This window comes from Oncorhynchus tshawytscha, linkage group LG33, assembly GCF_018296145.1.
Source record: "Oncorhynchus tshawytscha isolate Ot180627B linkage group LG33, Otsh_v2.0, whole genome shotgun sequence".
NCBI lineage: Eukaryota > Metazoa > Chordata > Actinopteri > Salmoniformes > Salmonidae > Oncorhynchus > Oncorhynchus tshawytscha.
The window spans coordinates 45,199,540-45,225,876 of record NC_056461.1 but is presented as its reverse complement, the minus strand read 5'-3'; the positions used below and the strand labels follow the sequence as shown (position 1 = coordinate 45,225,876).

Sequence of the window (26,337 nt, the reverse complement as noted above, 5' to 3'; positions counted from 1 at the left end):
CAACATGGTAACAACACATGACAACACAGCATGGTAACAACACATGACAACACAGCATGGTAACAACACATGACAACACAGCATGGTAACAACACATGACAATACAACATGGTAACAACACATGACAACACAGCATGGTAACAACACATGACAATACAACATGGTAACAACACATGACAACACAGCATGGTAGCAACACAACATGACAACAACAACATGGTAGAAACACAACATGACAACAACAACATGGTAGTAACACAACATGACAACACAGCATGGTAGTAACACAACATGACAACACAGCATGGTAGCAACACAACATGACAACACAGCATGGTAGCAACACAACATGACAACACAGCATGGTAGTAACACAACATGACAACAACAACATGACCACAGCGTGGTAACAACACAACATGACAACACAACATGACGACAACAACAACATGACAACAACAACATGACAACACAGCATGGTAACAACACAACATGACAACATGACAACAACAACATGACAACACAGTATGGTAGCAACACAATATGACAACAACAACAACATGACAACACAGCATGGTAGCAACACAACATGACAACAACAACATGACAACACAGCATGGTAGCAACACAATATGGCATCAGCACATCATGGTAGCAGCAGAAACATGGTACAAACATTGTAAGGCACGGACAACAGCACGAGGGGCAAAAAGGTAGAGACAACAATACATCATGCAAATCCTAACCCTGGGTTAATCTGTCGGCCAACCCTAACCTGACCCTGAATTCATCTGTTGGCCAACCCAAACCTAACCCTGGGTTAATCTGTTGGCCAACCTTAACTTAATCCTGGGTTTATGCCACCACAGGGCTGCAGTGTCCATGCTGTACAAATTGACCAGGTGAGATTGAGAGGGAGGTGTCTCCATGGTGATGTGGCTTCAGTGTTCCATCTGTCTCTGGATCTTCCTCTGGCCTTCAGCAGGTAAAACCTGACGACACACACACTAATCTAACCCTGATTAACACCCTGATTAACAAAGATTCATTCACTTATTCACACTCTCACTAATTGTGTGTGTGTGTGTGTGTGTGTGTGTGTGTGTGTGTGTGTGTGTGTGTGTGTGTGTGTGTGTGTGTGTGTGTGTGTGTGTGTGTGTGTGTGTGTGTGTGTGTGTGTGTGTGTGTGTGCGTGTGTGTGTGTGTGTGTGTGTGTCAGGGTGTCTCTCCCCCTCAGAATGTGACTGTAGAGTTTCTGGACTTCCAAGGGAGAGTCCACTGGCTGGCCGGAGCTGGCAACACCAACCATACCCACTACTCTGTAGAGATGCTAGCACTCGGGTTAGTGGGGGGGATTCAGTATGTGCCTTTCTGCGTGTGGTTGGATGACTGGATGACTGGATGGATAGGTGACTAGATCACTAGATGACTGGATGGTTGGAATACTGGATGACTGGATGACTGGATGACTAGATGACTGGATGACTGGATGGTTGGAAGACTGGATGACTGGATGACTAGATGACTGGATGACTGGATGACTGGATGGTTGGATGACTGGATGACTGGATGACTGGATGGTTGGATGACTGGATGACTGGATGGTTGGATGACTGGATGACTGGATGGTTGGATGACTGGATGGTTGGATGACTGGATGGTTGGATGACTGGATGACTAGATGACTAGATAGCTGGATGACTGGATGACTGGATGGCTGGATGACTGGATGACTAGATGACTAGATGACTGGATGACTGCTTTACTAGATGACTAGATGGCTGGATGACTGGATGAGGATGGCTGGATGGTTGGATGACTGGATGACTAGATGACTAGATAGCTGGATGACTGGATGACTGGATGGTTGGATGACTGGATGGTTGGATGACTGGATGACTGGATGACTAGATGGCTGGATGACTAGATGGCTGGATGACTGGATGGTCAGATGACTGGATGACTAGATGACTGGGTGGCTGGATGACTGGATGAGGATGGCTGGATGGATGGATGACTGGATGACTAGATGACTAGATGACTAGATGACTGGATGGTTGGATGACTGGATGACTAGATGACTAGATGACTGGATGACTAGATGACTAGATGACTGGATGACTAGATGACTGGATGACTGCTTTACTAGATGACTAGATGACTGGATGGATGGCTAGATGGCTAGATGGCTGGATGGTTGGATGACTAGATGACTGGATGGTTGGATGACTGGATGACTAGATGATTAGATGACTAGATGACTAGATGACTGGATGACTAGATGACTGGATGACTAGATGACTAGATGACTGGATGACTAGATGACTGGATGACTGCTTTACTAGATGACTAGATGGCTGGATGACTGGATGAGGATGGCTGGATGGATGGATGACTGGATGACTAGATGACTAGATGACTAGATGACTGGATGGTTGGATGACTGGATGACTAGATGACTAGATGACTGGATGACTAGATGACTAGATGACTGGATGACTAGATGACTGGATGACTGCTTTACTAGATGACTAGATGACTGGATGGATGGCTAGATGGCTAGATGGCTGGATGGTTGGATGACTAGATGACTGGATGGTTGGATGACTGGATGACTAGATGATTAGATGACTAGATGACTAGATGACTGGATGACTAGATGACTGGATGACTAGATGACTAGATGACTGGATGACTAGATGACTGGATGACTGCTTTACTAGATGACTAGATGACTGGATGGATGGATGGCTAGATGGCTGGATGGTTGGATGACTAGATGACTGGATGGTTGGATGACTGGATGACTAGATGACTGGATGACTGGATGGATGGCTGGATGACTAGATGACTGGATGGCTGGATGACTAGATGACTGGATGACTGGATGACTAGATGACTAGATGACTAGATGGCTGGATGACTAGATGACTGGATGACTAGATGACTAGATGACTAGATGACTGGATGACTAGATGACTAGATGACTAGATGACTGGATGGTTGGGTGACTGGATGACTAGATGACTGGATGACTAGATGACTGGATGACTGGATGACTAGATGACTAGATCATTAGACGACTGGATGCTTCGATGGCTGGATGACTAGATGACTGGATGACTGGATGACTAGATGACCAGATGACTAGATGACTGGATGGTTGGATGACTGGATGACTAGATGACTGGATGACTGGATGACTAGATGACTAGATGATTAGATGACTGCATGGTTGGATGACTGGATGACTAGATGACTAGATGACTGGATGGTTGGATGACTGGATGACTAGATGGCTGGATGACTGGATGACTGGATGACTAGATGACTAGATGACTAGATGACTGGATGGTTGGATGACTGGATGACTAGATGACTGGATGACTGGATGACTAGATGACTAGATGACTGGATGGTTGGATGACTGGATGACTAGATGTATAGATGACTGGATGGCTGGATGACTGGATGACTAGATGATTAGATGACTAGATGACTAGATGACTGGATGACTAGATGACTGGATGACTAGATGACTAGATGACTGGATGACTAGATGACTGGATGACTGCTTTACTAGATGACTAGATGACTGGATGGATGGATGGCTAGATGGCTGGATGGTTGGATGACTAGATGACTGGATGGTTGGATGACTGGATGACTAGATGACTGGATGACTGGATGGATGGCTGGATGACTAGATGACTGGATGGCTGGATGACTAGATGACTGGATGGCTGGATGACTAGATGACTGGATGACTGGATGACTAGATGACTAGATGACTAGATGGCTGGATGACTAGATGACTGGATGACTAGATGACTAGATGACTAGATGACTGGATGACTAGATGACTAGATGACTAGATGACTGGATGACTGGATGACTAGATGACTGGATGACTGGATGACTGGATGACTGGATGACTAGATGACTAGATCATTAGATGACTGGATGACTGATGGCTGGATGACTAGATGATGACTGGATGACTAGATGACTGGATGACTAGATGACTAGATGACTGGATGGTTGGATGACTGGATGACTAGATGACTGGATGGTTGACTGACTGGAGACTAGATGACTAGATGATTAGATGACTGCATGGTTGGATGACTGGATGACTAGATGACTAGATGACTGGATGGTTGGATGACTGGATGACTGGATGACTGGATGACTAGATGACTGGATGACTGGATGACTAGATGGCTGGATGACTGGATGACTGGATGACTAGATGTATAGATGACTGGATGGCTGGATGACTGATGGCTGGATGGTTGGATGACTGGATGACTAGATGACTGGATGACTGGATGACTAGATGACTAGATGACTGGATGGTTGGATGACTGGATGACTAGATGACTGGATGGATGATGGATGACTGGATGACTGATGACTGGATGATGACTAGATGACTGGATGACTGGATGACTAGATGACTGGATGACTAGATGACTGGATGATGACTAGATGACTAGATGACTGACTGCTTTACTAGATGACTAGATGACTGGATGGATGGATGACTAGATGGCTGGATGGTTGGATGACTAGATGACTGGATGGTTGGATGACTGGATGACTAGATGACTGGATGACTGGATGGATGGCTGGATGACTAGATGACTGGATGGCTGGATGACTAGATGACTGGATGGCTGGATGACTAGATGACTGGATGACTGGATGACTAGATGACTAGATGACTAGATGGCTGGATGACTAGATGACTGGATGACTAGATGACTAGATGACTAGATGACTGGATGACTAGATGACTAGATGACTAGATGACTGGATGGTTAGGTGACTGGATGACTAGATGACTGGATGACTGGATGACTGGATGACTGGATGACTAGATGACTAGATCATTAGATGACTGGATGCTTCGATGGCTGGATGACTAGATGACTGGATGACTGGATGACTAGATGACCAGATGACTAGATGACTGGATGGTTGGATGACTGGATGACTAGATGACTGGATGACTGGATGACTAGATGACTAGATGATTAGATGACTGCATGGTTGGATGACTGGATGACTAGATGACTAGATGACTGGATGGTTGGATGACTGGATGACTAGATGGCTGGATGACTGGATGCCTGGATGACTAGATGACTAGATGACTAGATGACTGGATGGTTGGATGACTGGATGACTAGATGACTGGATGACTGGATGACTAGATGACTAGATGACTGGATGGTTGGATGACTGGATGACTAGATGTATAGATGACTGGATGGCTGGATGACTGGATGGCTGGATGACTAGATGACTGGATGGTTGGATGACTGGATGACTAGATGACTGGATGACTGGATGACTAGATGACTAGATGACTAGATGACTGGATGGTTGGATGACTGGATGACTAGATGACTAGATGACTGGATGGTTGGATGACTGGATGACTAGATAGCTGGATGACTGGATGACTGGATGAATAGATGACTGGATGGCTGGATGACTGGATGACTAGATGACTAGATGACTGGATGGTTGGATGACTGGATGACTAGATGACTAGATGGCTGGATGACTAGATGACTAGATGATTGGATGACTAGATGACTGGGTGACTAGATGACTGGATGACTGGATGGATGACTACATGACTGGATGACTGGATGACTAGATGACTGGATGACTAGATGACTGGATGACTGGATGACTAGATGACTAGATGAATAGATGACTGGATGACTAGATGACTGGATGACTGGATGGATGGCTAGATGACTGGATGACTAGATGAGTAGATGACTAGATGACTAGATGACTGGATGACTGGATGACTGGATGGATGGCTAGATGACTGGATGACTAGATGACTAGATGACTAGATGTCTGGATGGTTGGATGACTAGATGACTAGATGGCTGGATGGTTGGATGACTAGATGACTAGATGTCTGGATGACTGGATGGCTAGATGACGAGATGACTAGATGACTAGATGACTAGATGACTGGATGGTTGGATGACTGGATGACTAGATGACTAGATGACTGGATGGTTGGATGACTGGATGACTAGATGACTGGATGACTTGGATGACTAGATGACTAGATGACTGGATGGTTGGATGAATGGATGACTAGATGACTGGATGACTAGATGACTGGATGACTGGATGACTAGATGACTAGATGACTAGATGACTAGATGACTGGATGGTTGGATGGCTGGATGACTAGATGACTGGATGACTGGATGACTGGATGACTAGATGACTAGATGACTGGATGGTTGGATGACTGGATGACTAGATGACTGGATTACTGGATGACTAGATTACTAGATGACTAGATGACTGGATGGTTGGATGACTGGATGACTGGATGGTTGGATGACTGGATGGTTGGATGACTGGATGACTAGATAGCTGGATGACTGGATGACTGGATGGCTGGATGACTGGATGACTAGATGACTAGATGACTGGATGGATGGATGGCTAGATGGCTGGATGGTTGGATGACTGGATGACTAGATGACCAGATGACTAGATGATTGGATGGTTGGATGACAGGATGACTAGATGACTAGATGACTGGATGATTAGATGACTAGATGACTAGATGACTGGATGGCTAGATGACTAGATGACTGGATGACTAGGTGACTAGATGACTGGATGACTGGATGACTGGATGGATGGCTGGATGACTAGATGGCTGGATGACTGGATGACTGGATGACTTGATGATTGGGTGGCTGGATGACTGGATGGCTGGATGACTAGATGACTGGATGGTTGGATGACTGGATGACTAGATGACTGGATGACTGGATGACTAGATTACTAGATGACTGGATGGCTGGATGACTGGATGACTAGATGACTAGATGACTGGGTGGTTGGATGACTGGATGACTAGATGACTAGATGACTGGATGACTAGATGACTAGATGACTGGATGACTAGATGACTGGATGACTGCTTTACTAGATGACTAGATGACTAGATGACTGGATGGATGGATGGCTAGATGGCTGGATGGTTGGATGACTAGATGACTGGATGGTTGGATGACTGGATGACTAGATGACTAGATGACTGGATGACTAGATGACTAGATGACTGGATGGCTAGATGACTAGATGACTGGATGACTAGATGACTAGATGACTGGATGACTGGATGACTGGATGGATGGCTGGATGACTAGATGACTGGATGGCTGGATGACTGGATGACTAGATGACTGGATGGCTGGATCAATAGATGACTGGATGACTGGATGACTAGATGACTAGATGACTAGATGGCTGGATGACTAGATGACTGGATGACTAGATGACTAGATGACTGGATGACTAGATGACTAGATGACTGGATGACTAGATGACTAGATGACTAGATGACTGGATGGTTGGATGACTGGATGACTAGATGACTGGATGACTAGATGACTGGATGACTGGTTGACTAGATGACTAGATGACTAGATGACTGGATGGTTGGATGGCTGGATGACTAGATGACTGGATGACTGGATGACTAGATGACCAGATGACTAGATGACTGGATGGTTGGATGACTGGATGACTAGATGACTGGATGACTAGATGACTAGATGATGAGATGACTGCATGGTTGGATGACTGGATGACTAGATGACTAGATGACTGGATGGTTGGATGACTGGATGACTAGATGGCTGGATGACTGGATGACTGGATGACTAGATGACTGGATGGCTGGATGACTGGATGGCTGGATGACTAGATGACTGGATGGTTGGATGACTGGATGACTGGATGACTAGATGACTCGATGACTAGATGACTGGATGACTAGATGACTAGATGACTGGATAACTGGATGACTAGATGACTGGATGGATGGATGGCTAGATGGCTGGATGGTTGGATGACTAGATGACTGGATGGTTGGTTGACTGGATGACTAGATCACTAGATGACTAGATGACTAGATGGCTGGATGACTAGATGACTAGATGACTGGATGACTAGATGACTAGATGACTAGATGACTAGATGACTAGATGACTGGATGACTAGATGACTAGATGACTGGATGGCTAGATGGCTGGATGGTTGGATGACTAGATGACTAGATGACTGGATGACTAGATGACTGGATGACTGGATGGTTGGATGACTAGATGACTAGATGACTGGATGGTTGGATGACTAGATGACTGGATGGTTTGATGACTAGATGACTGGATGGTTGGATGACTAGATGACTAGATGACTGGATGACTAGATGACTAGATGACTAGATGGCTGGCTGACTAGATGACTGGATGACTAGATGACTAGATGCCTGGAGGGATGGATGACTAGATGACTAGATGACTAGATGGCTGGATGGCTAGATGACTAGATGACTGGATGGCTGGCTGGATGGCTGGATGACTGGATGGATTGTTGCATGACTGGATGACTGGATGGCTGGATTGATGGTTGGATGACTGGATTACTAGATGGATGGATGGCTGGATGACTGGATGGATGGATGGATGACTGGATGACTGGATGGATGGTTGGATGGATGGATGGTTGGATGGCTGGATGACTGGATGGATGACTGGATGACTGGATGACTGGATGGATGGTTGGATGGCTGGGTGACTGGATGGATGACTGGATGACTGGATGACTGGATGGGGTACAGGGATAAGAAGAGAATGTGATAAGTAGAGCAAAAGCAGGATGAGGTGGAGGGATTGAAAGAAAGTTTGAAAGAGAGTGAAGTAGAGAGAGCGTGAAAGAGAGAAGGAGAGAGAGAGTGAAGGAGAGAAGGAGAGAGAGAGTGAAGGAGAGAAGGAGAGAGAGAGTGAAGGAGAGAAGGAGAGAGAGTGAAGGAGAGAAGGAGAGAGAGAGTGAAGGAGAGAAGGAGAGAGTGAAGGAGAGAGAGCGTGAAAGAGAGAAGGAGAGAAGGAGAGAAGGAGAGAAGGAGAGAGAGAGAGAGAGTGAGGGAGAGAAGGAGAGAGAGAGTGAAGGAGAGAAGGAGAGAGAGAGTGAAGGAGAGAAGGAGAGAGAGTGAAGGAGAGAAGGAGAGAGAGAGTGAAGGAGAGAAGGAGAGAGTGAAGGAGAGAGAGAGTGAAGGAGAGAAGGAGAGAGAGAGTGAAGGAGAGAAGGAGAGAGAGTGAAGGAGAGAAGGAGAGAGAGAGTGAAGGAGAGAGAAAAAGGGAGAGAGTGAAGGAGAGAAGGAGAGAGAGAGAGAAGGGAGGAGAAGTGATGATGTGTCCTCTTGTGATGTAGTGAGTCATGGTGGCAACCCTGTAACTGCAGCAACCCGGTTGCCATGGCGTGCCCCCTGGACATTCCGCTGGAGGACCTTTTAAAGAATTACAACGTCAGAGTGAGGGCGGAGCTGGAAGAGCAGACGTCAGACTGGAAATACCTGGAGAACACAGTACAGCCCTACTCAGACAGTAAGACACAGTACAGCCCTACTCAGACAGTAAGACACAGTACAGCCCTACTCAGACAGTGAGACACAGTACAGCCCTACTCAGACAGTGAGACACAGTACAGCCCTACTCAGACAGTGAGACACAGTACAGCCCTACTCAGACAGTGAGACACAGTACAGCCCTACTCAGACAGTGAGACACAGTACAGCCCTACTCAGACAGTGAGACACAGTACAGCCCTACTCAGACAGTAAGACACAGTACAGCCCTACTCAGACAGTAAGACACAGTACAGCCCTACTCAGACAGTGAGACACAGTACAGCCCTACTCAGACAGTAAGACACAGTACAGCCCTACTCAGACAGTGAGACACAGTACAGCCCTACTCAGACAGTGAGACACAGTACAGCCCTACTCAGACAGTAAGACACAGTACAGCCCTACTCAGACAGTGAGACACAGTACAGCCCTACTCAGACAGTGAGACACAGTACAGCCCTACTCAGACAGTAAGACACAGACAGCCCTACAGACAGTAAGACACCAGCAGCCCTACTCAGACAGTGAGACACAGTACAGCCCTACTCAGACAGTGAGACACAGTACAGCCCTACTCAGACAGTAAGACACAGTACAGCCCTACTCAGACAGTAAGACACCAGTACAGCCCTACTCAGACAGTAAGACACAGTACAGCCCTACTCAGACAGTGAGACACAGTACAGCCCTACTCAGACAGTGAGACACAGTACAACCCTACTCAGACAGTAAGACACAGTACAGCCCTACTCAGACAGTGAGACACAGTACAGCCCTACTCAGACAGTGAGACACAGTACAGCCCTACTCAGACAGTAAGACACAGTACAGCCCTACTCAGACAGTAAGACACCAGTACAGCCCTACTCAGACAGTAAGACACAGTACAGTCCTACTCAGACAGTGAGAGACAACATGCTGTGTGTGTGTGTGTGTGTGTGTTCTGCAGCAGTATTGAGTGCCCCAGGTCTGGAGTTGTGGGTGGAGAACCAGAGTCTATGTGTCGAGCTTCACCATCCTGCTCAGAACATCTTCAAATTTTACAACATCACACTGCTGATGAATGTTCAGGAACACAACGTCACGGTGAGAACACACACACACACACACACACACACACACACACACACACACACACACACACACACACACACACACACACACACACACACACACACACACACACACACACACACACACACACACACACACAAACACCCGTTTTTCAACAGAGTTCTCATTGATTTGTGTGTGTAGGTTATGTCAGACATTGAGTCGGGCTCAAAGAGAGTGTTCTCCCATCTCAGTCCAGACCACACCTTCTGCCTCTTGGCCTCAGCCAATCACTACAGCCTACGCCGTCACATGACTGCTCAGGGGTGTGTTAAGCTGACGAGACACAGGCCAGATACACAAGGTACTGTACAGCACACAGTCCACCTCTATTCACACACACATCCCACCTCTATGCACACACACAGCCCACCTCTATAAAAATAGCCCACCTCTACACACACAGCCAACCTTTATACACACATCCCACCTCTATACACACAGCCCACCTCTATAAAAACAGCCCACCTCTATACACACATCCCACCTCTATACACACAGCCCACCTCTACACACAGCCCACCTCTATACACACAGCCCACCTCTACACACACAGCCCACCTCTATACACACAGCCCACCTCTATACACACAGCCCACCTCTATATACACAGCCCACCTCTACACACAGCCCACCTCTATATACACAGCCCACCTCTATATACACAGCCCACCTCTACACACACAGCCCACCTCTACACACACAGCCCACCTCTATACACACAGCCCACCTCTATACACACAGCCCACCTCTACACACACAGCCCACCTCTATACACACAGCCCACCTCTATACACACAGCCCACCTCTATACACAGCCCACCTCTATACACACAGCCCACCTCTATACACACAGCCCACCTCTACACCACAGCCCACCTCTATACACACAGCCCACCTCTATACACACAGCCCACCTCTATACACACAGCCCACTTCTATATACACAGCCCACCTCTATACACACAGCCCACCTCTATACACACAGCCCACCTCTATATACACAGCCCACCTCTATACACACAGCCCACCTCTACACACACAGCCCACCTCTACACACACAGCTCACCTCTATACACACAGCCCACCTCTACACACACAGCCCACCTCTATACACACAGCCCACCTCTATACACACAGCCCACCTCTACACACACAGCCCACCTCTACACACACAGCCCACCTCTATACACACAGCCCACCTCTAGACACAGCCCACCTCTATACACACAGCCCACCTCTATACACACAGCCCACCTCTATACACACAGCCCACCTCTATACACACAGCCCACCTCTATACACACAGCCCACCTCTATACACACAGCCCACCTCTACACACACAGCCCACCTCTACACACACAGCCCACCTCTATACACACAGCCCACCCTATACACACAGCCCACCTCTACACACACAGCCCACCTCTATACACACAGCCCACCTCTATACACACAGCCCACCTCTATACACACAGCCCACCTCTACACACACAGCCCACCTCTATACACACAGCCCACCTCTATACACACAGCCCACCTCTATACACACAGCCCACCTCTATACACACAGCCCACCTCTATACACACAGCCCACCTCTATACACACAGCCCACCTCTACACACACAGCTCACCTCTATACACACAGCTCACCTCTATACACAGCCCACCTCTATACACACAGCCCACCTCTATACACACAGCCCACCTCTATATACACAGCCCACCTCTATACACACAGCCCACCTCTATACACACAGCCCACCTCTATACACACAGCCCACCTCTATACACACAGCCCACCTCTACACACACAGCCCACCTCTATACACACAGCCCACCTCTATACACACAGCCCACCTCTATATACACAGCCCACCTATATACACACAGCCCACCTCTATACACACAGCCCACCTCTATACACACAGCCCACCTCTATACACACAGCCCACCTCTACACACACAGCCCACCTCTATACACACAGCCCACCTCTATACACACAGCCCACCTCTATACACACAGCCCACCTCTATATACACAGCCCACCTCTATACACACACAGCCCACCTCTACACACACAGCTCACCTCTATACACACACAGCCCACCTCTACACACACAGCTCACCTCTATACACACAGCTCACCTCTATACACAGCCCACCTCTATACACACACAGCCCACCTCTATACACACAGCCCACCTCTATACACACACAGCCCACCTCTACACACACAGCTCACCTCTATACACACAGCCCACCTCTATACACACAGCCCACCTCTATACACAGACCTAAACTACCCTCAGACAAAGGATCTCAATACCAAACCACATAACTACCCTTAGGCAAAGGATCTCAATACCAAACCACATAACTACCCTTAGGCAAAGGATCTCAATACCAAACCACATAACTACCCTCAGACAAAGGATCTCAATACCAAACCACATAACTACCCTCAGACAAAGGATCTCAATACCAAACCACATAACTACCCTTAGGCAAAGGATCTCAATACCAAACCACATAACTACCCTCAGACAAAGGATCTCAATACCAAACCACATAACTACCCTTAGGCAAAGGAACTCAATGCCATATTTGAAGAAGCTGATCTACAACACATATTTAGAAACAAGTTATGATGCAACGCCAACGTGATCAAAAGTTACTTGTAGAAGGCCAGCATCCCGGAGTCACCTCTTCACTGTTGACGTTGAGACTGGTGTTTTGTGGGTACTATTTAATGAAGCTGCCAGTTGAGGACTTGTGAGGCGCCTGTTTCTAAAACTAGACACTCTAATGTACTTGTCCTCTTGCTCAGTTGTGGGGTCATCCGGGGCCTCTCACTCTTTCTATTCTGGTTAGAGTCAGTTTGCGCTGTTCAGTGAAGGGAGTAGTACGCAGCATTGTACGAGTTCTTCAGTTTCTTGGCAATTTCTCACATGGAATAGCCTTCATTTCTCAGAACAAGAATAGACTGACGAGTTTCCAAAGAAAGGGCTTTGTTTCTGGCTTAATGCGTTTGAGCCAATCAGTTGTGACAAGGTAGGGTTGGTATACAGAAGATAGCCCTATTTGGTAAAAGACGAAGTCCATACTATGGCAAGAACAGCTCAGATAAGCAAAGATAAATGACAGTCCATCATTTCTTTGTGACATGAAGGTCAGTCAAGAACTTTGAAAGTTTTTTCAAAAGCAGTCGCAAATTTACCACCACAGAACGAAGCACTAAGACCAACTCTATAAAGCCATAAGCAAAGAAGAAAATGCTCACCTAGAAGCAGCGCTCCTAGTGGCCGGGGACTTTAATGCAGGAAAACTTAAATCAGTTTTACAACATTTTTACCAGCATATCACATGCAACCAGAGAAAAAAACAACTAAAGCAGGAAGTACCGGTGACTCAATATGGAAGTGGTCAGATGATGCGGGTGCTACGCTACAGGACTGTTTTGCTAGCACAGACTGGAATATGTTCCGGGATTCATCCAATGGCATTGAGGAGTCATCGACTTCATCAATAAGTGCATTAACGACATTTTCCCCACAGTGACTGTACGTACATATCCCAACCAGAAGCCTTGGGTTAGAGGCAACATCTGCATCGAGCTAACGAGCGGGAGACTAATCCGGATGCTTTTAAGAAATCCCGCTCTGCCCTCAGACGAACCATCAAACAAGCAAAGCGTCAATACAGGATTAAGGTTGAATCCTACTACACCGGTTTTGATGCTCGTTGGATGAGGCTTGAAAACTACAGACTACAAAGGGAAACCCAGGCGTGAGCTGCCCATTGACACGAGCCTCCTGCCATTTATGCTTGCTTCGAGTCAAGCAACACTGAAGCACGAGAGAACCAACTTTTTAGATTCCTTTGTAGGCATGTTGGAACAGGTGGATTTTGAATCAAACGCGCCAAATAAACTGACATTTTTAGGATATAAAGAAGGACTTTATCGAAGAAAGCGACTATTCATTGTGTAAGTGGGACCCTTTGGATTGCAAAAAGATGAAGATCTTCAAAGGTAAGTGATTCATTTTATCGCTGTTTTTGAGTATTGTGACACCTGTGTAGGTTATGAATTCATGTTAATGCAGGAAGTGGATGAGGCGCTGTCCTCAGAAGATCAAATGCTATGCTTTCACCGTAAAGCCTATTGTAAATCGGACAAAGCAGTTCGGTTACCAAGATTCTAAGCTAAAGAATGGTGTGTAACACTTGTATTTTTATGAATGTTTAATATTACTACTTTTGTTTTTTGAATTTCATGCTCTGCAATTTCACAGGATGTTGCGTCCCAATGATCCTGAAGAACTTAACAAAGAAAAAAGAAGAAGTTAACAAACTATAGTTTTGACAAGTCGGTTAGGACATCTACTTTGTGCATGACACAAGTAATTTTTACAACAATTGCTAACAGACCGTATCACAATTCCAGTGGGTCAGAAGTTTACATACACTAAATTGACTGTGCCTTTAAACAGCTTAGAAAATTCCAGAAAATGATGTCATGGCTTTAGAAGCTTCTAATAGGCTATTTGAGTGAATTTGAGTCAATTGGAGGTGTACCTGTGGATGTATTTCAAGGCCTACCTTCAAACTCAGTGCCTCTTTGCTTGACATCATGGGAAAATCAAAAGAAATCAGCCAAGACCTCAGAAAATAAATTGTAGACCTCCACAAGTCTGGTTCATCCTTGGGAGCAAATTCCAATGCCTGAAGGTACCACGTTAATCTCTACAAACAATTGTACCCAAGTATAAACACCATGGGACCACGCAGCTGTCATACTGCTCAGGAAGCAGACACGTTCTGTCTCCTAGAAATGAGCGTACTTTGGTGCGAAATGTGCCAATCAATCACAGAACAACAGCAAAGGACCTTGTGAAGATGCTGGAGGAAACAGGTACAAAAGTGTCTACATCCACAGTAAAACGAGTCCTATCTCGACATAACCTGAAAGGCCGCTTAGCAAGGAAGAAGCCACTGCTCCAAAACCGCCATAAAAAAGCCAGACTATGGTTTGTAACTGCACATGGGGACAAAGATCGTACTTTTTGGAGAAATGTCCTCTGGTCTGATGAAACAAAAATAGAACTGTTTGGCCATAATGACCATCGTTATGTTTGGAGGAAAAAGAGGGAAGCTTGCAAGCCGAAGAACACCATCCCAACCGTGAAGCACGGGGGTGGCAGCATCATGTTGTGGGGGTGCGTTGCTGCAGGAGGGACTGGTGCACTTCACAAAATATATGGCATCATGGCATCATGAGGTAGGAAAATTAAGTGGATATATTGAAGCAACATCTCAAGACATCAGTCAGGAAGTTAAAGCTTGGTCGCAAATGGGTCTTCCAAATGGACAATGACCCCAAGCATACTTCCAAAGTTGTAGCAAAATGGCCAACAAAGTCCATCACAAAGCCCTGACCTCAATCCCATAGAAAATGTGTGGGCAGAACTGAAAAAATCATGTGCGAGCACAGAGGCCTACAATTCTTGCTTGCAGTTCCTACCACTTCCACTAGATGTCACCAGTCTTTAGAAATTGGTTGAGGTTTTTCCTTTGTGTAATGAAGTAGTAGCCCTGTTCAAAACGAGGGTCACTTGTAGTGTACTGTCAGATAGAGGCGCGTGACCAGAAAGCTACAGTTTGTTTTCCTCCTGTATTGAAAACAGATCATTCCGTCTTCAATTTTATCGATTATTTACAATAAAAAATACCTAAAGTTGTATTACAAAAGTAGTTTGAAATGTTTTGGCAAAGTTTACAGGTAACTTTTGAGATATTTTGTCACTTTGCACAAGTTGGAACCAGTGTTTTTCTGGATCAAACTCACCAAATACATGGACATTTTGGATATATAGACGGAATTAATCGAACAAAAGGACCATTTGTTATGTTTATGGGACATATTGGAGTGCCAACAGAAGAAGCTCGTCAAAGGTAAGGCATGATTTATATTTTTATTTCTGCGTTTTGTGTCGAGCCTGCAGGATTGAAATATGTTATTCTCTCTTTGTTTACGGAGGTGCTACCCTCAGATAATAGCATTGTTTACTTTCGCCGAAAAGCCTTTTTGAAACCTGACATGTTGGCTGGATTCACACAAGTGTAGCTTTAATTTGATAGCTTACATGTGTGATTTCATGAAAGTTTGATTTTTATAGTAATTTATTTGAATTTGGCGCACTGCATTTTCACTGGCTTTTGGCCAGGTGGGACGCTACATATCCCAGAGGTTAACGCTGCACGGTCCAGAGCATTCTGTATGGTTTGGCTCTGTGGTCGACCGGAAGGCCCTGCAACAGGTGGTGAAAACCGCCCAGCACATCACGGTGCCCAGCTCCCTGCCGTCGTAGACCTCCAGTGCAAGCGGTGTCTGCTTAGGGTGCGCGGCATCATCAGGAACCCTTCACATCCATGCCACAAACTGTTTTCCCTCCTACCATCAGGCAGGTGGTGCAGGTCTCTACATTCCCACACTAGCAGCCTCAAGAACAGTTTCTTTCCAGCTACTGTAACCCTGCTGAACTCTGGGGCACGGGACTAGCCATATCCACCCGTCCACATCTTTGTACTGCCTCTCAGGGACCTTGTTGCATTACTCTCTTTGCACTCTTCACAGTACTACTGGTCTCTGACATTGCTTTGCAAAGTCTCATTAACTTCATTAGGGTAGGGGGCACTATTTTCACTTCCAGATGAAATGCATGTCCAAAGTAAACTGCCTGCTACTCAGGCCCATTAGATCAAACTTTCAGACTGAACAGAGCTTCATTAGATCCAACTGTTTCAGACTGAACAGAGCTTCATTAGATCCAACTGTTTCAGACTGAACAGAGCTTCATTAGATCCAACTGTTTCCTTCCTTGTTTCTGTTACAGGTTAGATAGATTCTTTTTACTTTGTGTGTATGTGTGTGTGTGTGTGTGTGTGTGTGTGTGTGTGTGTGTGTGTGTGTGTGTGTGTGTGTGTGTGTGTGTGTGTGTGTGTATGTGTCTTTCCAGGTCAGCAGAGAGTGGTGGGCATGGCTGTGGGCGTGTTCCTGCTTCTGGCTGTTCTGATTGGTCTGATCGCTGTGACACGCTATGTCCTGAAGAGCACAGACCCCACCCCCACAGCTCTGGTACCCACCCACTAAACCATAACAATAATATATGTGTGTTTGCAACAAGATCTCATTGTTTCACGGTGAAATTTGACGCATTATTGACAAAAGTAATTTTTTTGAACCTGTTTAGGACTGCTTTCATTCCATGTGTTTAGAGATTTTACAACAGGGTTGAATCAGAAACAACTTAACAGGTAACAGTTAAGACATTAATTCAGACTGGTTAAGAATAGGACTAAGGTTTGGGATGATGTTAAATATATATATATATATTATGGTGATAGCTTCGTGGAGTAAGCTGTTGCCTATGGCTCTGAGGTTTGTGGGTTTGACCCCAGTGCTAAGCAGTAAGCTGTTGCCTATGGCTCTGAGGTTTGTGGGTTTGACCCCAGTGCTAAGCAGTAAGCTGTTGCCTATGGCTCTGAGGTTCGTGGGTTTGACCCCAGTGCTAAGCAGTAAGCTGTTGCCTATGGCTCTGAGGTTCGTGGGTTTGACCCCAGTGCTAAGCAGTAAGCTGTTGCCTATGGCTCTGAGGTTCGTGGGTTTGACCCCAGTGCTAAGCAGTAAGCTGTTGCCTATGGCTCTGAGGTTTGTGGGTTTGACCCCAGTGCTAAGCAGTAAGCTGTTGCCTATGGCTCTGAGGTTCGTGGGTTTGACCCCAGTGCTAAGCAGTAAGCTGTTGCCTATGGCTCTGAGGTTTGTGGGTTTGACCCCAGTGCTAAGCAGTAAGCTGTTGCCTATGGCTCTGAGGTTCATGGGTGTGACCCCAGTGCTAAGCAGTAAGCTGTTGCCTATGGCTCTGAGGTTTGTGGGTTTGACCCCAGTGCTAAGCAGTAAGCTGTTGCCTATGGCTCTGAGGTTTGTGGGTTTGACCCCAGTGCTAAGCAGTAAGCTGTTGCCTATGGCTCTGAGGTTCGTGGGTTTGACCCCAGTGCTAAGCAGTAAGCTGTTGCCTATGGCTCTGAGGTTCGTGGGTTTGACCCCAGTGCTAAGCAGTAAGCTGTTGCCTATGGCTCTGAGGTTCGTGGGTTTGACCCCAGTGCTAAGCAGTAAGCTGTTGCCTATGGCTCTGAGGTTCGTGGGTTTGACCCCAGTGCTAAGCAGTAAGCTGTTGCCTATGGCTCTGAGGTTCGTGGGTTTGACCCCAGTGCTAAGCAGTAAGCTGTTGCCTATGGCTCTGAGGTTCGTGGGTTTGACCCCAGTGCTAAGCAGTAAGCTGTTGCCTATGTCTCTGAGGTTCGTGGGTTTGACCCCAGTGCTAAGCAGTAAGCTGTTGCCTATGGCTCTGAGGTGCGTGGGTTTGACCCCAGTGCTAAGCAGTAAGCTGTTGCCTATGGCTCTGAGGTGCGTGGGTTTGACCCCAGTGCTAAGCAGTAAGCTGTTGCCTATGGCTCTGAGGTGCGTGGGTTTGACCCCAGTGCTAAGCAGTAAGCTGTTGCCTATGGCTCTGAGGTGCGTGGGTTTGACCCCAGTGCTAAGCAGTAAGCTGTTGCCTATGGCTCTGAGGTTCGTGGGTTTGACCCCAGTGCTAAGCAGTAAGCTGTTGCCTATGTCTCTGAGGTTCGTGGGTTTGACCCCAGTGCTAAGCAGTAAGCTGTTGCCTATGTCTCTGAGGTTCGTGGGTTTGACCCCAGTGCTAAGCAGTAAGCTATTGCCTATGGCTCTGAGGTTCGTGGGTTTGACCCCAGTGCTAAGCAGTAAGCTGTTGCCCATGTCTCTGAGGTTCGTGGGTATGACCCCAGTGCTAAGCAGTAAGCTGTTGCCTATGTCTCTGAGGTTTGTGGGTTTGACCCCAGTGCTAAGCAGTAAGCTGTTGCCTATGTCTCTGAGGTTCGTGGGTTTGACCCCAATGTTCAGAAGTCTTTCTTCATTTTTTGGGTGAGTGCAAAATAGATCCGTTTTTAATGTTTGGGGAACATGGACAAACATCTAATATTGAAGTCCAAATGTAGTGATCTCCCTGGTGTGTGCTTGTGTGTGTTTGGGTGTTAACTCTGTCTCGGTGTGTGTGTGTGTGTGTGTGCAGGGTGTGTGTGTGCGTTCAGCAGGGTGCATGGTGACTCCGGAACAGGTGGTGTGTCACCCAGTGATGTGTGGGACTGCCACCTCTGGTTACCTGAGAGCTGTCATGACTTTTCACCTTGACATCCGCCTGGAGACAGAGACTCTCCTTCCCTGTTCCCTTGACAACCACCTGGAGACAGAGACTCTCCTACCCTGTTCCCTTGGCGACCACCTGGAGACAGAGACCCTCCTACCCTGTTCCCTTGACAACCACCTGGAGACAGAGACTCTCCTAGCCTGTTCACTTGACGACCACCTGGAGACAGAGACCCTCCTACCCTGTACCCTTGACGACCACCTGGAGACAGAGACCCTCCTGCCCTGTTCCCTACATACAGATATAGGATCAGCTTCCCCTCTCACAGTCTTTACCTTAACCATGAGTGGAGGAAATACAAAATGGACCCAAGATCAGCGTCTAGGGGCAACTTCACCTCACACCCTACTATCCCTGTCTACCTCTCCCTCTCCCTTGTCTTCCTCGTCTCTCTCCCCCTCTCTCTCCTCTCCCTCCTCCACTCTCTCCTCTGGCTATGCTCTGGCCTGGGACAGTGTATCCAACCAGAGCGACACAGAGACACACACAGACAGAACTACTGACAGAACTACTGACATAACCACTGACGTAACTGCTGACAGAACGGCAGACGGAACAACTGACAGATGGGACAGGAGGTCCCAGCAGTCTCAGGATAGACTATCTGACTGTAAACTGTATTCTCCCGAGTTAGAGGTCAGGGGTCAGGGGTCGTGCTTAGATGTGCATTCTCCCGGAGCTAGTCTATGCTCCTTCAGTACATATGAACCTCGTCCTGACCCAACCCTCAACCTACCCTGACCTCTAACCCCTGACTCCTAACTATGTATGGGTAAGGATGGCAGGGCTACTTGTATTTCTGATGCACATATTTACCTGTTTATTTTGAGTTGATTGTTTTAGTCCTGCCTGTCTTTCCCACCAAGGACCAATTGGTGTTGGGGCCCAAATCTTACCTTTATGATTGACTAATAAAGGCACACACCCTGCACACACCCAGAACTTGTCCTTTGGAATGAGCATGGGAACCCCTGTCCTCGGTCTGACGTGGCAGTCACTACAGTTGGAAATAAGTGTTGTTGCTGTCATGTGTTTTTGTACTCTGTTGTCGGTTCTCTGTACAATGTTTTTATTCAAAATAAACCAATCAGATGTTCTCTACAATGTTTCTATTAAAAAATAAACCAATCAGATTCATGTTCAGAGTGTTCAATAGTCACATGTACATGGTTGAGGTGTGACTGCAGGGTACAGTGTTTAATATCCAGGCTGTATCACATCCGGCCGTGATTGGGAGTCCCATAGGGCGGCGTACAATTGGCCCAGCGTCGTCCGGGTTTGGCCAGGGTAGGTCGATATTGTAAAGAAGAATGGGGTCCCTGATGATCTTCTTGGCCTTCCTGCGACACCTGGTGGTGTAGCTGTCCTGGAGGGCAGGCAGTGCGTACTCAATGGTGCGTTCGGCTGCACATATCACCCTCTGAAGTACCTTGCAGTCCACGGCGGGGGATTTGCCGTACCAATCTGTGATGCAGCCCGACCATATGCTCTCGAAGAACACTGTGAGGGCCCTCGGGACATGCCGAATTTCTTCAGCAACCTGAGGATGAAGAGTCGCTGTCATGCCTTCTTCACCACGGTGTCCATATGGTTAGATAATTTAAACTTCTCTGGGGTCTCAACGTCAACAGTGAAGAGGCGACTCCGGGAGGCTGGTTTTCTAGGCAGAGTTGCAAAGAAAAAGCCATATCTCAGAATAGCCAATAAAAAGAAAATATTAAGATGGGCAAAAGAACATAGACACTGGACAGAGGAATTAGTACCCTCAAAACACCAGCCTCAACGTCAACAGAGGAACTGTTGGCGTTGAGACTGGTGTTTTGCGGGTACTATTTAATGTACTTGTCCTCTTGCTCAGTTGTGCACCGGGGCCTCCCACTCCTCTTTCTATTCTGGTTAGGGCCAGTTTGTGCTGTTCTGTGAAGGGAGTAGTACACAGCGTTGTACGAGGTCTTCAGTTTCTTAGCAATTTCTCACATGGAATAGCCTTCATTTCTCAGAACAAGAATAGACTGACGAGTTTCAGAAGAAAGGTCTTTGTTTCTGGCCATTTTGAGCCTGTAATTGAACACACAAATGCTGATGCTCCAGATACTCAACTAGTCTAAAGGCCAGTTTTATCTCTTCTTTATTCAGGACAACAGTTTTCAGCTGTACACAGGAGTGATGGTTGCTGATAATGGGCCTCTGTACGCCTATATAGATATTCCATTAAAAATCAGCCGTTTCCAGCTACAATAGTCACTGACAACATTAACAATGTCTACACTGTATTTCTGATCAATTTGATGTTATTTTAATGGACAAAAAATGTTATTTTCTTTCAAAAACAAGGACATTTCTAAGCGACTCCAAACTTTTGAATGGTAGTGTATATATGTATATAAACACAATAGTATCATGAATGTATATACTGTATATAAACACAATAGTATCATGAATATACTGTATATAAACACAATAGTATCATGAATGTATATACTGTATATAAACACAATAGTATCATGAATATACTGTATATAAACACAATAGTATCATGAATGTATATACTGTATATAAACACAATAGTATCATGAATATACTGTATATAAACACAATAGTATCATGAATATACTGTATATAAACACAATAGTATCATGAATGTATATACTGTATATAAACACAATAGTATCATGAATATACTGTATATAAACACAATAGTATCATGAATGTATATACTGTATATAAACACAATAGTATCATGAATATACTGTATATAAACACAATAGTATCATGAATGTATATACTGTATATAAACACAATAGTATCATGAATATACTGTATATAAACACAATAGTATCATGAATATACTGTATATACAGCTCCTTGCATAATGTTTTCAGACACCTTGGATTTCTTCATATTTTATTGTGTTATGAAAATGTGGGATGAAAAAATGTATTTCATTGTCATAAATCCATAAAGGGGTGAATAATTTTGCAAGGCACTGTATATACACAGTAGAACATTCTAAATATACACAGTAGAACATTCTAAATATACACAGTAGAACATTCTAAATATGCACAGTAGAACATTCTAAATATACACAGTAGAACATTCTAAATATGCACAGTAGAACATTCTAAATATACACAGTAGAACATTCTAAATATACACAGTAGAACATTCTAAATATACACAGTAGAACATTCTTGTCACGCCCTGGTCAAAGTATTTTGTGTTTATCTTTATGTATTTGGTCAGGCCAGGGTGTGGCATGGGGTTTTTGTAATTGTGGTGTGTTTGTCTTGGGGTTTTGGTGGTGGTATTGGGATTGTAGCTTAGTGGGTTGTCTAGCAAGGTCTATGGCTGTCTGGAGTGGTTCTCAATCAGAGGCAGGTGCTTATCGTTGTCTCTGATTGGGAACCATATTTAGGCAGCCATATTCTTTGAGTTTGTCGTGGGTGATTGTCCTGAGTGTCTTGATGTCCTTGTTTGATGTTAGTTGACACAAGTATAGGCTGTTTTCGGTTTTCGTTTCGTTTCGTTTCGTTTATTGTTTGTAGTGTTCGTGTTTAGTCGTGTTTACGTTTGTTTAAATAAACATGGATCGAAATCGACACGCTGCAGTTTGGTCCGACTCTCCTTCATCACCACTAGAAAACTGTTACAGAATCACCCACCACCAACGGACCAAGCGGCGTGTCAACAGGCAGGAGCAGCCGAAAAGGAGATGCTCAACAAGGATTTCTGGTCATGGGAGGAGATCTTCGACGGGAGAGGACCCTGGGCTAAACCAGGGGAGTGTAGCCGCCCAAAGGAGCAACAGGAGAAGAGGCAACAGAGGCAGCAGCAGCAGGAGCAGCAGCAGCTACAGTGGGAGAGGTTGCACCACCTGGAGATATGGACATGGGAGGAGGAACTGGACGGTAAAGGACCCTGGAATGAGCCTGGAGATTATTGTCGCCCCAAAGCCGAGCTGGAGGCAGCAAAAGCAGAGAGGCGGCATTATGAGGAGCTAGCACGGCAGAGCGGATGGAAGCCCGAGAGTCAGCCCCAAAAATTTATTGGGGGGCTCACAGGGAGTATGGCTATGCCAGGTAGGAGACCTGCGCAAACTCCCTGTGCTTACCGGGGGCTGGAGAGACCGGGCAGGCACCGTGTTATGCTGTGGAGCGCACGGTGTCTCCAGTGCGGGTGCACAGCCCGGTTCGGTATATTCCAGCTCCTCGTATCGGCCGGGCTAGAGTGGGCATCGAGCCAGGTAAGGTTGGGCAGGCTTGGTGCTCAAGAGCTCCAGTGCGCCTGCACGGTTCGGTCTATCCAGTACCACCTCCACACCCCAGCCCTCCGGTAGCAGCTCCCCGCACCAGGCTTCCTGTGCGTGTCCTCGATCCAGTACCACCAGTTCCAGCACCACGCACCAGGCCTTCAGTGTGCCTCGCCTGTTCAGCGCAGCCAGCGCTTTTCTCTTCTCCTGCGCTGCTGGAGTCTCCCGCCTGTTCAGCGCAGCCAGAGCCTTCCTCCTCTACAGCGCTGCCGGAGCCTCCCGCCTGTTTAGCGCAGCCAGAGCCTTTCTCCTCTCCTGCGCTGCCGGAGTCTCCCGCCTATCTAGCGCTGTTAGAGCTTTCCTCATCTCCAGCGCTGCCGGAGTCTCCCGCCTGTTTAGCGCAGCCAGAGCCTTCCTCCGACACAGCGCTGCAGGAGTCTCCCGCCTGTTCAGTGCAGCCAGAGCTGTCAGTCTGCATGGAGCAGTCAGAGCTGTCAGTCTGCATGGAGCAGCCAGAGCTGTCAGTCTACATGAAGCAGCCCGAGCTGCCAGTCTGCATGAAGCAGCCAGTCTACATGGAGCAGCCAGAGCTGTCAGTCCGCATGGAGCAGCCAGAGCTGTCAGTCTGCATGGAGCAGCCAGAGCTGTCAGTCCGCATGGAGCAGCCAGAGCTGTCAGTCTACATGAATCAGCCCGAGCTGTCAGTCTGCATGAAGCAGCCAGTCTACATGGAGCAGCCAGAGCTGCCAGTCTGCATGAAGCATCCAGAGCTGTCAGTCTGCATGGAGCAGTCAGAGCTGTCAGTCTGCATGGAGTCTGCATGGAGCAGCAGAGCTGTCAGTCTACAAGAAGCAGCCCGAGCTGCCAGTGTGCATGAAGCAGTCAGTCTACATGGAGCAGCCAGAGCTGTCAGTCCGCATGGAGCAGCCAGAGCTGTCAGTCTACATGAAGCAGCCCGAGCTGCCAGTCTGCATGAAGCAGCCAGTCTACATGGAGCAGCCAGAGCTGTCAGTCTGCATGAAGCAGCCAGAGCTGTCAGTCTGCATGAAGCAGCCAGAGCTGTCAGTCTGCATAGAGCAGCCAGAGCTGCCAGTCTGCATGGAGCTGCCAGTCTGCATGGAGCTGCCAGTCTGCAAGGAGCTGCCAGTCTGCACGGAGCTGTCAGTCTGCACGGAGCTGTCAGTCTGTAAGGAGCTGCCAGTCTGCAAGGAGCTGCCAGTCAGCACGGAGCCGCCAGAGCGGTCAGTCTGTAAGAAGCCGCCAGAGCTGTCAGCCTATATGGAGCAGCTAGTGCCGCCAGTCTGCCCAGCGCCGCCAGTGCCCCCAGTCTGCCCAGCGTTGCCAGTCTGCCCAGCGCCGTCAGTCTGCCCAGCATCGCCAGTCTGCCCAGCATCGCCAGTCGGCTCAGCACCGCCAGTCTGCCCAGCACCGCCAGTCTGCCCAGCGTCGCCAGTCTGCCCAGCACCGCCAGTCTGCCCAGCACCGCCAGTCTGCCCAGCGTCGCCAGTCTGCCCAGCACCGCCAGTCTGCCCAGCGTCGTCAGTCTGCCCAGCGTCGTCAGTCTGCCCAGCACCGCCAGTCTGCCCAGCGCCGCCAGTCTGCCCAGCGCCGCCAGTCTGCCCAGCGCCGCCAGTCTGCCCACCGCCGCCAGTCTGCCCAGCGCCGCCAGATCTGCCAGTCAGCCAGACTCTTCCAGATCTGCCAGTCAGCCAGACTCTTCCAGATCTGCCAGTCAGCCAGACTCTTCCAGATCTGCCAGTCAGCCAGACTCTTCCAGATCTGCCAGTCAGCCAGACTCTTCCAGATCTGCCAGTCAACCAGACTCTTCCAGATATGCCAGTCAACCAGACTCTTCCAGATCTGCCAGTCAACCAGACTCTTCCAGATCTGCCAGTCAACCAGACTCTTCCAGATCTGCCAGTCAGCCAGGATCTGCCAGTCAGCCAGGATCTGCCAGTCAGCCAGGATCTGCTGAAACCACCAGCCAGCCAGGAGCTGGTAGATCTATCTACCTGCCTGAGCTTCCTCACTCACACCTGAGCTTCCTCTCACTCCTGAGCTTCCTCTCACTCCTGAGCTTCTCACTCCTGAGCTTCCTCTCACTCCCGAGCTTCCTCTCACTCCCGAGCTTCCTCTCACTCCCGAGCTTCCTCTCACTCCCGAGCTTTCTCTCACTCCCGAGCTTTCTCTCACTCCCGAGCTTTCTCTCACTCCCG

The 26,337-nt window shown here is 47.4% G+C and overlaps 1 protein-coding gene across 3 annotated transcripts in view; it reads left to right on the top strand.

Moving 5' to 3' along the window:
* Positions 1-21,002, top strand: part of crfb12 (cytokine receptor family member B12) — a 33,031-nt gene extending 12,029 nt beyond the window's left edge. The window contains exons 2-8 of one of the 3 annotated variants that reach the window (XM_042311345.1): positions 870-985; positions 1,220-1,341; positions 9,274-9,446; positions 10,422-10,555; positions 10,727-10,886; positions 17,605-17,723; positions 19,735-21,002. In XM_042311345.1, the coding sequence (XP_042167279.1) occupies positions 1,328-1,341; positions 9,274-9,446; positions 10,422-10,555; positions 10,727-10,886; positions 17,605-17,723; positions 19,735-20,610 (1,476 nt within the window). In that variant the 5' untranslated portion in view covers positions 870-985; positions 1,220-1,327 and the 3' untranslated portion in view covers positions 20,611-21,002. Of the gene's footprint in view, positions 1-869; positions 989-1,219; positions 1,342-9,273; positions 9,447-10,418; positions 10,556-10,726; positions 10,887-17,604; positions 17,724-19,734 lie in introns of all 3 variants that reach the window. The other 2 variants (XM_042311346.1, XM_042311344.1) reach the window with 2 other exon arrangements.
* Positions 21,003-26,337: the final 5,335 nt, after the last annotated feature.